Consider the following 16,806-nt stretch of genomic DNA (forward strand, 5'->3'; position numbering starts at 1 on the left):
AATAACTCAGCAAGTTGTCTCTCTGCCCTCTACAAATAAATTGTGCCATTTACCCTCTATACATGTGCACACAAAAATAAATAATTATGTTCTTCTCCTTCTCCTCCTCCTCCTCCTCCTCCTCTTCTTCTAAAAGAGGCACTGGGCATGGTGGCGCAGGTCTTTAATCCCACCACTTGGGAAGCAGAGGCAGGTGGATCTCTGTAAATTTGAGGTCAACCTGTCTACAGAGGGAGTTCCAGGCTAGCTAGGGCTGTTACATGGAGAAACCCTGTCAAAAAAACCAAAAAGCCGGACGGTAGCAGTTTACATATTTAATCCTAGCACTCGGGAGACAGAGACAGGTAGATCTCTCTGAGTTCAAGGCCAGCCTGGTCTACAGAGAGTTCTAGAACAGACTCTAAAGCTACAGGGAAACTCTGTCTTGAAAAACCCCAAAAAAAAAAGAAAAAAGAAAAAAAAAAAAGAGGCGCCAGGTGTGGGCCCTTTGGGAGCCTCAGTCAGAGAGGGAAGCAAATAAGTAGGAGAGTGGGGAGTGGGAGGTACAGCCTGTTGGAGAAGTGGGGCCTGGTGGCTGGGCTCCAAGCTTTAAGGGAGCTTGCAGGTCCTGAGGAGTGCACAGGTCTCACCTTTGCCACCTGTACCACGGTCTTGCCGAGTTCTTCTATTTCATCCTCACTGTCTAAGACATTCTGGAAATCATCGTAAGTCCAGTCTTCAAAGAGAAGCCGGGGCACTGGTAGCAGGAGAGAACACCCAGAAAGATTGTGGCTATGAAACACTGAATTACCTTATTACCTTCTGCTACTTGTGTGCAAAAAAGTACCCCCTTGGCTCCCAGACCAGTGATAAGCAGGGAGGCTATCCAAGGCAATTATGGATCTATCCAGTGCAGATATCCTATACACACACAGCCTAGCAGGAGGAAGGAGGGGGACAAGGAGATGCTAACATATCAAATACTCCTAGGGCTCCACCTTTCAAGAAACTGGCTGGGCCAGACCCCAGTTCATCTAGATCCTTGCTGCTGCTATCCTGTCTACCTCAATCTGACCTGGTAGCTTCCACTCCTGTACCACAGGAGGGGAATGCCAGGCCCTTTCCTGTTTGCTTCTGAGCCTCCAGTAGTTTCCCCTAAGCCTGAGCCCCACAGGCTTCCTCTGCTGTCCTCAGGTTCATGCTTTTCTTTGGGAAAATTTTCCTCCCCATACCAGCTGTAAGCTTCAGAGGCATAGGAAAGGTAGGGACAAAGTCACCCTCAGGCAGGCCCAGCCTAGGGTCTGGCTCCAGGAAACTCAGTAACGCTTGCTGGACAGGAAGAAAGAAGGAAAAAAGAACTATGCAGGAAAATCACCAGCCAAAGAAGGAGGTGCTTGACTTGGTGGTCAAGCTCAGCTGACTGCTCAGAGCATTCAGGGGAGAGAGATTTACCCTCAAGTGGCATAGCCTAGATGGGAAGGAATGTGAAAGGGCCCTGGGTCGACCCTTGGAAGGTTGTGCCATCTACAGAGCATGGCTGAGGCTGCTCTCCTGACCAAGCCCAGGCCTGCTGGACTCACCTATGCGCAAACCTTTGGCATGCTTCTTGACAGCTCGCATCCACCCTGTTAGAGATGAAAGGGACAGTCAGTATACAGTATATGTCCAGTCCAAAGATCCAGACCACTACCCACTCCTGTCCCAGACCAGGGGCAGCCTTACAGTTACTCCTATCCTCTATCTCCTTTACACCACTCCCTCTTCCTGCACCCAGTCCCTTCCTCCCATCATCCTTCCCAGGTCTTCACTGCATTGGAGAAAGCCATTCTTGGTCTCAGAACTCCAAAACCAGCCAGCCCTCTCCTATCAATTCCGTGGTTCAGCTGTGTGGATCAGGCCCCTCAAGAGCATGTGTCAGCAGTGAGCTGTCCTCCTCTAGCCTACGCTCCTCTTTGGACACCAAAGACAGAGCACTAAGGAAGTCACCGACAAGGGGGAGCCAATCACTTCACTGCTTAGCTGTACAACTTGCCTTCCTTACGCTCACATGCAGCCCTGACATTCATGAGAAGGAACAACAAACAGCTCCTGGGATTAGAGTCGGAAAGGAAAGGAAAGGAAAGGAAAGGAAAGGAAAGGAAAGGAAAGGAAAGGAAAGGAAAGGGGCACAAATTCCCAGTGCTCTTCAGTCTGTCATCTACTGGACAGTCTCTCACCTCCTACAGTTGACCACACAGAGGACCTTACAGTGGTGACCATCTCAGTGACTATCTTTACCTGGAAGACCGTGCCTCACACAATGGCCCAGCCATGCGGTGTGAGACGGCAAACTACATGTCTCTCACACTCACACCCAGGTACATACCTAGTCACACTTGACATCTCTCATGGTCACACTTCTACAATCACATCCAGAGTCATACCCAGATAGGCCTTGAACTTGTAATTCTCCTGCTTCAACTTCCTGAGTAGCAGGGATTACAGGCCTATAACAGCAGAGTCACAATCAATATATCAATACATAGTCACACTAATACTCGCTAGTCATGATACCTAGCTGGGTGTGGTAGCACTTGGGAGGAAGAGACAGGTGGATCTTTGTGATTTTAAGGCTAGCCAGGGCTACATAGTGAGACTCTGTCTCAAAAACAAAACAAAACAAAACAAAACAAGTACATAACCAGTCACATACTCTCAGATACACACAAACACATCCACTCCCACACATAATACACTTTTATACTCACACAGACACATGTGCACACTACCATACTCTTCTTAGCCCTCAGGGCAAGCACAGATAAAAAGAAGTGGGAAAACCTTGGTCCACATCATGGAGGCCTGTGATTTCAAACATCTCACGACCACGTCTCTTCAGCTGCAGCCAGACTGGTGAGATCTGTGTGAACTTGCTCCCAAAGACTTTGGCAACATCATAGCCATGGCTATTCCACTGGTAGAGGAAAGAGAGGGGAGAAAAAGAACAGTGTTGCCATGCTGCTGTCACTTGATGCTTTGGACATGCCTAGGGCAGCCATCAGTGGTGTGGGAGGGCCTTCTGTCTATGTATTGCTTTTATTGGTTAATGAATAAAGAAACTGCTTTAGCCTGTAGCAAGGCAGAACTTAGCTAGGCAGGGAAAACTAAATTGAATTCTGGGAGAAAGAAGGCAGAGTCAGGAGAAGACATGTAGCCTCACTGGAGACAGACACTGGAACTTTACCTTGTAACTCACAGCCTCGAGGCAATACACAGATTAATGGAGATGGGTTAATTTAAGATATGAGTTAGCCAGAAATACACTTAAGCTATTGGCCAAACAGTACTGCATATAATCTGGGTTCTTGTGTGACTATTTCGGGGCTGAGCAGTCGAAAACAAACAAGTGGCCTCCTACTGTTGATAATGAAGACATCATTATCAACAGTGCAGGACTTGAGCTGCCATCAGTTCCCTGCCTGGGCTTCCTTCTCTCCCTTTACAAAACTCCTGGGATTGTAACTCACTGCCTGGGATCTAGGCTGATGTCCCTTCACTGGGGCTCTACAAGCCCCCACTCTGACTAGACAGCCCTAGAGTCCTCTCTACACTCAGGAGGAATTGCTGGGGGTGGGGGGGTCACCTGAAGCCACAAGGAGCAAGCCCAAAGAAGAGCATGGTACCCTTCCCTCTAACATCTCTATGCTAGCATCTCTCCTACAGTCTCACAGGAGCAGCAGCCAGGGAGAAAACACCAGCCAGGAGGACAGCCCGGTTCAGCACCACAGAACTCTGACTTACCGGAGTGACATAGCCTAGGACCTCTCCGGCAAAGTTTCTCTCCCGAGCCCTTGCTGAGCAGTAGCTACGATGTTCAAGAACCACATCCTCAGCTTTGATGTCTGTCACCACCAGACCCCGATCTTGGACAGGTTTATCTGAAAACTGAGTCTGAAACAAAAGGGAGAGAAGAAAGCTGTCTGGTATCTGTTCTCACCATGAAATGTGGCATTAGAAGCAGCGGAGCAGCAGCAAGTCTGTTCTTTCTGTTCAGCCGCAGACCATGTCTCTGGATTAACACGGTACTGCTCATCTAAAGACCTTATGAGGTAGAGGACTAATGCCACAGTAGATGACCTATTCGGAAGGGCTCTAGCACTCAGTGAGCAAAGCAGCATTTGCCAGGGGCTATTCAACCCTTAATCTTAGCTGGAGATCTGGCAGGAGGCTTCAGGGGCTCCTTCTATATATGAAGATTGACATTTACTTAAGATCACTGGGCATCTAGGCATCATAGGTCCATACACCGAGGATGTGTCAAACATATGCTATCCCACTGGCCAAGCCCTCCCTGAATCTCCCAACCAGGATGCTAATATGCCTGCCTCTACCCCACCGCTGCTCCTAGAAGTCTTCCATCAGGTTCTCAGCTAGCCAGTTCTGCCACACTTTGGGGGTCCATTGCAGTCTTCCCTGATTTCCCAGTGTTTGACTCCCTGGTCTTCCTGTGAGAGACAGAGTTTCTATTGCTGTGATGAAACACCATGAATTGAGAAAATTGGGGAGGAAGGATTTTATTGTTTCACACTTCCATATCACTGTTCATCCCTGAATGAAGTCAGAACAGAAACTCAAATAGGGCAGGAACCTGAAGGTAGGAGGCAGGAACTGATGCAAAGGCCATGAATGGGTGCTGCTAACTGGGTTGCTCATCATGGCTTGTGTGTAGTCTGCTTTTTTATAGAACCCAGGACCACCAGCCCAGGAATGGTACCACAATAGGCTGGGCCCTCCTCCATCGATCACTAATTAAGAAAATGCCTTACAGGTTTGCTTACAATCCAATCTTATGGAGGCAATCTCTTAATTGAGGTTCCCTCCTCTCAGATGACTTTAGCTTGTATCAAGTTGACATAAAACCATCCAGCACAGATAGAGATGCCCACTGTATGGGTTCTCTGCCCCAAAATACAGAGCATCTATCAGTCCAGGCCTGGGTCATAGGTATGGTCCTATGTCAGCAGCCTGGTCAGCAGCATGGGGACTATTGGGGTTAAGCAGTGATCTGGATGGGGGATGACGTTTAGGTTTGCAATCCCAAGAAATATCCCAAAAGAACAGCACAAGGGTCATGACAGAAATACAGTTTGGGACTGTAAAGATGAGAGAATTCAACAACCATGGAATAGTGACAGCAGACAGAAGACAGAAAATGTCACAGCATACAGAGTCTGAGCAAGGAGGATAATGATACCAAAGGGCCTGTTGCCTCCAGTTCCAGAGGCTGTAAACTCACAGCCTCAGCTAGAGTCATTCCCAGAGTCACACAGGCTGCCTCCTGGCACACTACTAGCTTGTCAGAAGGCCGTGTAAGGAGCTAGGAGCCAAGACACTCCTGATTCACAAAGGTCCCAGCCAGGTAGGATGTGTTAGCTCTTAGCCACTGTGGTCACCTCAAGTTCCCTACCTTTTCCAGCAGCATCTTTGAGGCAGCTTTTTTGGCATCTGACTTTGACAGGGTGGTGTGAACAGAGCCACAGGCCAGAGCAAGCCAGAGGACATGAAGAAGTGGCCACATGGTGGGCATGTCACAGAAGGAACCAATTTCTAGGTCCAGGGGGCTGCAGAAAGAAAGGAGTACATGAAGGCAGATGACCAGAACAGAAATACAGCATGAACTAGACAAGTGTATTGATTCTAATAGGGCTTAAGTCCTCGGGGCCCTTAGGCCAGCCCTTCCTACTATAGTTAAGCCTCTAGAACTTCTAGATTTCCCTGCCTAGATCACCAGGTCCCCTCAGACAATTACAAGCTGTCCAAAGATGTCTTCCCAACACAAACCAGCCAGCCAACTAGGAAAACTGACTCCCATATTCCCCACAAATCTAAAGAGATTTCAGCAGCAATGAGGCTGAAGTATGAAATAACGAAGTCATAGACGGTGCTAGAACAAACTATGGACAACTACTTATATAATCCCAGGGCAGAGAAGCCATTTTCAAGTATATCAATAAGGAGAAAGAATACAAAAGAGGGCTGGAGAGATGGCTCAGCCATTAAGGGCTATGCTCACAACCAAAAATATAAGAGTTCGGTTCCCAGAACCCATGGCTGTCTCTCCAGCCAAAGAAGAAAGAAGAAGAAGAAGAAAGAAGAAGAGGAGGAGGAAGAGGAGAAGGAGGAGGAGGAGGAGGAGAAGAAGAAGAAGAAGAAGAAGAAGAAGAAGAAGAAGAAGAAGAAGAAGAAGAAGAAGAATCACCAGAGTTCAATATTTAAAAATGTATAACTTTCAGGGCTGGAGAGATGGCTCAGCAGTTAAGAGCACTGACTTCTTATCCAAAGGACCCAGGTTCAATTCTTAGCATTTACATGGCAGCTCACAATTTCCAGGGGATCTGAGACCCTTACACAGACATACATGCTGGCAAAACCACCAATGCACGTGAAATAAAAATAAAGTTTTTAAAATGTCTAACTTTCAAAGCTGGGCACTGTGTCAAGTGCCTATAGTTTCAGCTACTGGGGAGGCTGAAACAAAAAGCTTGCTTGAGCCCAAGGAGTTCATGGCTCGTGTGGGCAACACAGCAAGACCCTGCCTCAGATTTTTAAAAAAGATAAGTAAAACTTTCATTTAGAAAATAAAAAGCAAATTTAAAGACAAGTTAGTCAGAAAAACTTATTTGGGACACATTTGACAAATTTCTACCCATAACTATCAGTAATTTTTTTGGTTTTTCCAGACAGGGTTTCTCTGTGTAGTAACCCTGATTGGCCTGGAACTCATTCTGTAGACTAGGCTGGCTTTGAACTAGAGATCTACCTGCCTCTGCCTTCCGAGTGCTGGGATCAAACACCAGCCGAGGAAATTTTACAAATAAAAAAAATCCTGGTGTGGTAGCACGTGCCTGTAACCCAGAACTTGGAGAGGTAGAGGCAGCAGGATCAGGAGTTCCAAGGTCAGGTATGGATATGAAAGCCAGTCTGTTACATGAAACTCTGTCTCAAAAATAAACAAGCAAACAAATGAACCTAAAAGACATTCCAGTAAACAGCGTCCCACTACAAATACAAGAAGAGGTTTCAAATACTTTTAAGAAACAAAACACAGATGAAACATAAGATGAAACCCTCCACTCCGTATGTGAAGGGTTACGAAGAATGCTTCCTAGGAAAACAACCCATTCTTGGGCTCCGCAGGAATGACAACGTGGCCATAAACATTACACTGCCCACCTTCCTTTCACAAGTTCCACTTCAAAGATGTCCCCAGCACAGGAACCAAGAACACAAACGAGCAAGGCGGTGCCTATGATGATGATCAATGCAAAAACACCACAAACTGCATTTATGCAGCACAGTCTGTTGTCACTTGATAGAGGCAGGATCTTATTAGGAACATCCCAGCTGGTCTCCAACTCAAGATCCTCCTGCTTCAGCCTCCCAGTGACAGGACTACAGGCATACACCTTTATCCCAGCCCAGCTGTCTTGTTTTTATGTGCATAGTGCTCACCTAAGAAAGTATATAAGGAGCAAAAGTAGAAGCTGATAGGAATCTATGGGTCATTTCCTTTGACCTCTATCTTCTGCACCAAATTTTCATTAGTTGTATAATTCACTTTTAGGTTCTAGGAGATTCTGGATAAACATCTGGGTTATCAGTCCTTCATGGGACTTCAAGACAAGGTGTGCAGAAGTGTATCAATCTAGTTGTATGCCTCTGGCAACACAGTTTACTAGAGCAAGCTAAAGAGACTCATATAACCCCAGGAGGGTTCTGTGGAGACTGAAGCAGCCCAACAGGTGAGCATACAGTTTTCCTCTGTGGTCAAGAGCACCTAAAGATGCCAGAATCCTAGGCTGAAAGGCTCCAGATAAAGCAGCCAGGCAGAGTATGAGCCATTAACAGTACCTTAGAGGCAGGCCCACTCTAATGCCTGCCCACCCATTCCCAAGACCTCCTGGGCTGGCTGCTTGTTTCCCTTCTACTTCCTGTTGCTGTCACTTCCCTGAGACTGCTCCTGGAGTGACCTGTGGAAAGCTAAGATTGTGGCCTTAAGCCTCCAAGCTTGACACCAACCAACACACTTGTGTGATCTATGACTAACAAGTGGTCTTTGAGTAAGGCAAACCAGGAAGATTTCATGACTAAAAGTCCAGCAGAAAATCTAGACCACAGGCTCTGAGGACTTAGGAAAAAACTGGAGAGTATATAAAATAATACCGGATGCTTGAAGCCTCCAGCAAAGGCACTGTTTGCTCTAAAAACTGGCTGTTTAGAGGGGTAAACTCTATGACTCTCTCACCCTGGTCTCCCATCCCATCAGTTTTTCCTCCAGGACAAAATGAGAATTAAGAGGAGATAATTCTGTATCTCACGTTACCCAGCTCGCCACCCTGTCTTCACAATTGTGAAGCTTCAACTCCCAGGTCCATAGCCCCAGGGAATGGGAAATCCTGACCATAATATAGGCTTGGCACCAGTGGCCCAGAAAAACATACAGCTTGCTTGGCCAGTTTGAGCCTGTGACTACCCTAGTTCCCAAGGATGTCTTTAGCCTCTGCACCTACATAAGCAAGGCTTCTCTCCCCTGGGTGAAGAACTGGGTCACAGAAGGAAAGTAATAAGAAACCAGGGGTAAGTAGTCCAGGGCTGAGCGTACGTCCAGGTTCCCTGTGATCTCGAGTCTCTACTAATATCTGTTAACTAGACCTGCAGCTGAGCCTCTGTTCACCTTGTCAAAAGGCCCTTGGCCTACCACCTCCTTATCCCCTGGCCTGAGACCTTATACCTATAGGAAGAAAGGGTGAAAGAAGCCTAGCCTGGGGGCCCAGGCCTAGAACCCCACTACTTGGGACTTGAAGTACAAGGATCTAAAGTTTAAGACCTGTCTGTACCACAGACTTCTAAGCCAGTTTAGATCACTCATCAAGACCTTTCTCAAAATGAGGAGGAAAGGCTGAGGATGTAGCTGGGTAATTTGGCACTTTTCTAGAATGCACGAGGCCTTGCATTCAACTCCAAATGCCCACTTGCCAAAAAATAAGGGAGATGGGATGCGCTGAAGAGATGGCTCAGCAACTCAAAGGATGCTCTGTGCCTGCAGAAGACCTGAGTTAGATTCCCAGCATTCACAGCAGATGCTCACAATCACCTGTAACCCCAGCTCCAGGGGATGACACCCCTCTCTGATTTCTGCAAACATCTGCACTCACATGCTCACACACAGACACAAACATCTATGTGTACTTATAAAAAAAACCAAACAACTTTTTAAGGGCTGGAGAGATGGCTCAGTGGTTAAGAGCACCAGCTGCCCTTTCAAAGAACCTGAGTTCAAGTCTCAGCATCCACATGGTGGCTTACAACCACGTATAACGAGATCTGGTGCCCTCTTCTGGTACGCAAGCATACCTACCAGCAGAACACTCTACACATAATAAATCTTAAAAAAATTTTTTTTTTAAAAGACAGGGGTCTATCTGGACACATAGAAAAAGAAAACAGGTCCATTAGCTTGTGTCTGGCAGCAAGGCAGAACTAGAATCACTACAATACTACCACCATGTACCTAACTGCTCATAAACATTGGTCTCCAACTTTCTAGACTACCAGGGTGTGGATGGGTGAGGCATGTGCTAGGATGTGAAGGGTGCCCAAGCTACTGCACCTGCCGTGGCTCCCAATGCCCAATTATCGTCTCTGATCATCACTAGGGCAAACTCTCCATCATGATCTTTATATAGCAGACTCCTAGGGTCTTTCAGTATTCTCACATCAAAATGTGTTTTGTCCCCAAGCATTAATAACCATCCTTTGGGCAAAATATTCTGCATGTAGTGTGGAATGTTATGAATTTGGCCTACTTGAGTTTTGGCTCCTGCTTTATACCAAGCTAACAATGGAGAACATGCTACAGGCCCAGAAACTCTGGGGCTACAGATCCCATAGCACTGGAAGGACTGTCTTAGTGAGGCTGACAAAGAGTTACAGCAGAAGCTTTCAAATCTTCCTCAAGATGTCAGGTGCTTCCTACAAAGAAATGCATTAATGTGTGCAAATTTGTATGTATATATCTGCTGTGTGTGTGCAGAATTAGAGAAGTTAATCAGAGTCAACTTCAGTTCTTTTAAGAACTAGCTTTCAGGGGCTGGAGAGATGGCTCAGCAGTTAAGAGCAGTGGTTGCTTTTCCAGAGGACCTGGGCTTGATTCCCGGCATCTACATGCCAGCTCACAGCTGCCTAAACTCCAGTCTCAGGGGATCTAATGACCTCTTCTGGCCTCTTCAGGCACTGCAAACATACGGAGCACAGACAAACATGCAGGCAAAACTCACAAGCATATAAAAATAAAGTTGGTGAGAACACTAAAAGTGGGGTAGGCTGGAGAGACGGCTCAGCAGTTAAGAGCATTGGCTACTTTTCCAGAGGATCTGGGTTCAATTCCCAGCACCCACATGGCAGCTCACAACTGTGTGTAACTCAAATTCCAGGGGCTCTGACACTTTCACACAGACATACATACCAGCAAAAACACTAGTACACATTAAATAAAGATAAATAAACCAGTTTTTAAAAGTAAAAAAGGAAATAACTAGCTTTAGATTGGGCATAGTGGGTCATATCTGTGATGCCACCATTAGGAAGATGGAAGCAGAAAATTAGAGTATAAGGTCTTAAAAAACAAAACAAGAGTACAAGGTCAGCTGTACCTACACAGTTGAGTTCAAGGCCAGGCTGGGCTAAGAGATCCTATATCAATAACAACAAAAAGATGGCCTTTGGCCCTCAGACTGACCTCCTGCTTTGGTGTTGAAAGGCTTTTGAGGGATGCTGACTGATGTGCCTGACTGTTAACTACCACCCATTAGTGTCTTAGTGCCAGGAATCAAGTTCATGGCTCCCCACATACTAAGCAAGCACTGGGCCACATTTTCATCCCTCTGAGTTCTTGTAATAGACTCCCTGCTCTTACAGCAAATATGACAGTCACCCTACATTTTTACTTTTGAGGACAAATTTAGGAGCAAACTGTTCATATGAAAGGTAGGTGAGTGCATGGCTGGAAATGAAGGTGACATAAGAAACAGGATGATCACAGCCCCAGGTGATATTTATTGACCATATGCTGCATGCCAAACCTGGTGAGTTACCCACACGTTCTCCACAGCTCAGGACCCAGGTATCAGTGTTGTTCCCATTCACAGACGAGGAGAGCAATGCAGGGGGCAGCTCACTAAGCCTCGGTGCTGTGGCTACCACACCATGACCACGTGCACAAGGCAATGCAAACATGACCGCTAAAAGATGGCTCAAGTTCCAGCTCCGTCAAGAGCACACTGTCTCTTGGCCTCCCTGGGCTCCAGTCTAGAGACCTGTGGAAAGTCCTTTGGAAATGTTCCAGGATAGTCTTCAAGGTTTGAGGGTGTGCTGAGGGTAAGACGCGGCCTCATGCACCCAGCAAACCTGAAGGAACCCACACGACTTGCTGTATACCCTCCTACCTCAGGCTGGGCTTGCCAGCTACTCTGCCACACTGAGCTCATGCCTCCACTATGGCCCCACTAGCTTGTTTGCACACTCGTGACTCCACAAGTTATGTACACTAACTCACACAACTGACAACCTCTGACCCGTGCTTCTCCACACGCAGCCACACTGGCACATGCTCACACTCATTACTACCGACGTGCACACACGCACTTCCTGCCACTTCTCCTCCTACCCTGTTCCCCTTTTTTCCTAGACAAGGTCTCATTATGTAGCTCGCTGTCCTGAACTCACTGTGTAGACCAGGCTGGCTTAGAACTCACAGAGATCCACCTGCCTGCCTTTGCCTCCCACGTGCTAGGATTAAAGTCCTGTGCCTTCGCTTCCGGTTCTCTCCTGTCTATATAATGACTTGTGCAAGCTCATGGTCTCATATTACTGTTTGCTCGAAAGCACCCTCACGTTAACACGCTTGTCCTGGCACTCCTACACAAGGACAAGGTTACATTCTCTTCCAGACTTTCTCTCATCCTGACACTTACTCTTTCACCCTTGTTCCCACTAACTAACACAGTTGCTCCTGCCCTCACACTCATTCTCACCCTAGCAAATCCATTCATCTTCACACCTGTTCTCACCTCACACATACACATTCGGGCCCTCACACTGCCGCTCACCCCCGTTATCAGCTCACTTTCTCACACACTGACACACTTGTTTTCTGTCACATCTACTCATTCTCACACTAGCTCACACTCACCCTCACACCTGCTCATTCTCACACTAGCTCACACTCACCCTCACACCGCTCATTCTCACACTAGTTCACACTCACCCTCACACCTGCTCATTCTCACACTAGCTCACATCTGGTCATTCTCACACTAGTTCACACTCACCCTCACACCACTCATTCTCACACTAGTTCACACTCACCCTCACACCACTCATTCTCACACTAGCTCACATCTGGTCATTCTCACACTAGTTCACATTCACCCTCACACCGCTCATTCTCACACTAGCTCACATCTGGTCATTCTCACACTAGTTCACATTCACCCTCACACCGCTCATTCTCACACTAGTTCACACTCACCCTCACACCTGCTCATTCTCACACTAGCTCACACCTGCTCATTCTCACACCAGCTCACACTCACCCGCACACCTGCTCATTCTCACACCTGCTCATTCTCACACTGGCTCACACTCACATCTGTTTATCCTCCTCACACCAGCTCATTCTCACACTGACACATCGTTCTCACCCTCACACCGCTCATTCTCACACACTCCCTCACCCTCACACTCTCAGCTCCCTCATTCGCTCTCATCCACGCGCTCTCCTTCCCGCTCACACTCTGCCCGTTCTGTCCGGAGAGAGCCTCGCTGCCCGGCGTTCCCGCATCGTGACGCGGACGCAGAGGCAGTCCAAGAAGGAGCAGGCCTCGCTGCCGCTGCCGGGCTCACCTTCATGTCAGAAGACCGGCCAGACCCATCAAGCACGGCCGGAAGACGATTCATCGCGCCGGAAGTCCCGCCCACAGGTCGCCGCGCGCTATCGCTGCGCCACGCCAGCTTCCTATATGCCATGCGCACGGCACGCTGGGATGAGGCGGGGCCAAGATGGCTGGAGGGCGGGGTTAGAGGTGGAGCCTCATAGAAGCCGGTAGGCGGAGAAGGGCGGAGGGTGGGCCGGGACTCGGCAGTTGGGTGGGGACAGTGCCGCGAGCGCGGACTGGGTACTGCGTGGCCGTGGATCTGTTTCCGCTCGTGCAGCCAGTCTCCTGCTTGCTTAGGGCCTGGCCTGCAGTAGAATCGCGCAGTCAGATCCTGAGATCCTCGCGGAGCTCCTGCTGGTGTTGCTGAGCGTCGCCGGCTGCGGGCTTGCTAGCTGTCTGGCTTAGTGCCCGCGCTGAAGTCTACGTCACGTCCACATTTGAGACCATCTAGGCGTCCAGCCTGAGGGTCTTGGGAACCTATCCCTGCCAAGCCTGGGTAGCACTGGCGCCTACGCGCGTGGTCAATTCCATGGTCTCCCAGGTGTGTCAGGACCGACCCTGTTTCATGCACTCTGTGCGCTAGGCCTTCCTTGGCCCTCTCTCTGCATTACCCCTGCTGCCACATTTCTGTCACCATCCACAGGTCTGCAGTGCCCATTGCACGGTCTCCAGCAGGGACACTACGTCAGGAGATGTAACATCCTTCCACGGATGGCCTCGCACAGCGAACATTCTGCCTGTCTGCATCCCAGCGCTGTCTCTGTCTTCGTTTTGGTCTTGCAAATTGTAGGAGCCAGAACCCACGGAAGCAGACAACTCTCTCTCCACCCACATTTCAGCCTTAGCAAGGGGAAGGCCAGACAATTCTACGAGTGTGGGTTGAATGCACACGTGACCAGCATTTTTTATTTTTTCATCAAGCTGACTGGTCCCCACCCCCATCCCTCGCTGTTCCCAGCAGTTTCCTGCAGAAAACCATATTTGGCCTGTACACACCCAGTTAAACCCTCTGCCCGATCCACCAGGGCCTGTTGCAGAATTCGCAGTGCGGCTGTTTCCCCATTCCTGCTGCTGCAGAGGTTTCTTACTGAGCTGAGCTTGGTGTTCTTCCTTCCTAATCACGTTTCCTCCTTTCTCTTCCCCATATTCTTGCCAGCGGGGCTGGGTGTGTGTGCTAAGGCATGCTGTGCATCACCATCTGCTTTCCTGGCATCCAGCTCAGCACCCTGCTGCCCAAAATGGTAACTCCCAAGTGCGGCAGAGCTACATTGGATGTCCTGAGAATTGTGCGGTCCTAGAAATACTAATAAGCCCAACGCTCTTTTTTTTTTTTTTTTTTTTTTTTTTTTTTTTTTTTTTTTTTTTTTTGGTTTGTTTGTTTTTTGAGACAGGGTTTCTCTGGGTAGCCCTGGCTGTCCTGGAACTAACACCAGACTGGCCTCAAACTCTTGGAGATCTGTCTGCCTCTGCCTCCTGAGTGCTGGGATTAAAGGTGTGCATCACCACTGCCCGACTGAGACCAACATTGTCTTAAGCCAGCAAAGACGTTTTGGCCACCCAATTGAGGTCAGAGGTCTCTGAGCTAAAAACTTGCAAAGTCCACTAAGGATTCAATTCCTGATCTGTGTTGATAAGAACAGAAAGCAAAGAGCCCAAGACCAGCCCCTCTGCAGGGCTCCATTGGATAGATGCTCAGGAGCCTGTTGAGAAGCTAGCACAAAAAAAATATGCCCCCCACCCCTTCCACCCCCAGCCCCGCTACACAGCTGGACCAAGGTGCAAGATCCCTGGTGTGTGTGGGTGAACACTGGCTTTCCCCCCTCCATGCTGGGATTGAACCCAGGGCCAAACACCTACTAGGTAAGCGCTCAATCACTGAGCTACATCCCCAGCTCCAACTTGATTTCAAGTAGCTTTTTAGTCACACAGAAAATACAAAAAGGTGGATAGAAAAGTCTAAGAGAATCAGAACCAAAGCATCAGCACTGCTGTCATAATGAATCCATCCCATTTTTAACGTTTCTGGAATATTTAAGGTAACTTCAGATTTACTGCATTTACTTTTCTATTTGGAAAAGATGCCTTCCATTTACATTTATTTATTTGGGGTTTGTGTGTGTGTGTGTGTGTGTGTGCGCGCTCTCGTGCTTGCGCGCGTGCACACACACACAGCATGCAACAGCAGGAGGTGTGAGGAGGTCAAAGGACTTTTGGGAACTGACTCCTTCCCCCATGTGGTTTCTGGGGATCAAGCTCAGGCTAGCCGGTATCTAATCAAGTGCCTTTACCCTAAACCAGCTCCTTGGCCCAAGGAATTAACTTTTTTTTAAAATTCAAGTTCTTGAGATTCCTGAGATCTTGTTGCTCATTTAAACAAAGTACAAAAAAAACCCCCAAAGAACAAGAAAAAAAAATGTTTATTTTTGAAATTTAGACCAGATATGGTGTTAACCACCTCTATAATATCAGCACTTAGGAAGCAGATACAGAAGGAGAGCCACAAGTACAAGGAAAGCCTGGGTTATATATCTATATCTATATCTATATCTATACCTATATCTATATGCATACATATATATTCAATTTAAAATGTTGAAAATGTTTTTTTATATTTAACTGTGTTTGAAGTGGAACAAAGTATGATGCAAAGGCATCTAATCAGTGACTGTAAAAAGGCAGGCACAGTGGCTCATAACTGAAATCTGATATTCGGTGAGTTCAAAGGCAGCCTGGGCTAAATGAGAAAACACTAAATCCTAATTATTTAACTTTAGTGTGAAGCTGAGTATAACTCCCCTGGCCAGAGCACTAAGGCAGACCTCAGTCAGTTTCTCGACCTTTGCTACCACAGCAATGTTGGAATGTCCCAGCCAAGGTTCACGTTCCACCTCTGAGCTGTGGGCCCCCGGCTGGTGTTCGGAGACTCTTCAGCTTGTACCACCATCTGCAGTTGGCACTGGAAAGTAGACAAGAGCAGGGCAGTTACTGTTTATCCAGTGGCCTTTCTGCTGCCAATGGGATCCTTGCTTTTGTTCTGGGAACACACTACCCTCATGCACATGGTCAGTTAAGGATCTTCAGCCTAAGGCTATCTTATGGGGACAACCTAAGAGGTGTCCCTGAGTTACTGAAAGCAGCCCAGCATGTGATCATCACCTCAACAATGCCCCTAGGTGGGGTGAAAGTAGAGTCTTGAAGGCAGCTCTGTGCCAGGCCTCATTTGCCAAGTCAGCACCAACAAGGCCCTGCCTGACAGTAAAGACCCATGTCTCTACTCTGTTTTAACCAAAGCTTTGGCCTGGGTCGTCTGGAGTTGTCTGTTTCATGCCACTCCTAAATTAGAGACACCTGAGTGCAAAGGGTACAAGTCCAGAAGGACGGATGCATCCCAGCAGTCCCTGCTGCAGATCCTTCCCCCATTGTGGATAGAGACATCCTCTCTCAGTGCTGGAATAAGAAATTCCAGGAAAGAAGGAAGGAGGAAGTTTCTGGAAAGAGCTCCCGGACCAGCACAGCAAATTGTTTGTGTTCCACAAGGCTGGCCTGGCTGACCTTGGCCGTGATGATTGCTGTGTATAGATGTCTGGTCAGCAGCTGGGCAAACATCTGTGATGGCATGTGGCCCTATAGCTATAGCATTTGAACTTCGAAAAGACCCAATGCCTCAAGGTGTCTGCAGGGGATTTTTTTTTAATGCTTCTTAGTATTCTGAAACTAACCTAAAACCCAAAACTAAAGGGAAGTGACTGGGTAGGTGGCAATGATAGTCAAAGGGCACTACTTTTTATTGGATGATTATGTTGAATGGTGCCCCCTCCTCAAAGCACTGTGCAAGTCCTAACTTCTACTACTT

At 47.8% G+C, this 16,806-nt stretch overlaps 1 protein-coding gene across 1 annotated transcript in view; it reads right to left on the reverse strand.

Annotated features, from left to right (window-relative positions):
- The window catches only part of Chid1 (chitinase domain containing 1), a 38,353-nt gene extending 25,292 nt beyond the window's left edge, over nucleotides 1-13,061 (reverse strand). The window contains exons 1-6 of the mRNA XM_038337292.2: nucleotides 12,922-13,061; nucleotides 5,426-5,579; nucleotides 3,760-3,909; nucleotides 2,800-2,932; nucleotides 1,560-1,604; nucleotides 630-736 (exon numbers count right to left, since the gene is read on the reverse strand). Coding sequence (XP_038193220.1) covers nucleotides 630-736; nucleotides 1,560-1,604; nucleotides 2,800-2,932; nucleotides 3,760-3,909; nucleotides 5,426-5,545 — 555 coding nt within the window. The 5' untranslated portion in view covers nucleotides 5,546-5,579; nucleotides 12,922-13,061. The remainder of the gene's footprint in view (nucleotides 1-629; nucleotides 737-1,559; nucleotides 1,605-2,799; nucleotides 2,933-3,759; nucleotides 3,910-5,425; nucleotides 5,580-12,921) is intronic.
- Between the last annotated feature and the right edge of the window lie 3,745 nt (nucleotides 13,062-16,806).

The sequence above is a fragment of the Arvicola amphibius genome, chromosome 1, assembly GCF_903992535.2.
Source record: "Arvicola amphibius chromosome 1, mArvAmp1.2, whole genome shotgun sequence".
In the NCBI taxonomy this organism is placed as follows: domain Eukaryota; kingdom Metazoa; phylum Chordata; class Mammalia; order Rodentia; family Cricetidae; genus Arvicola; species Arvicola amphibius.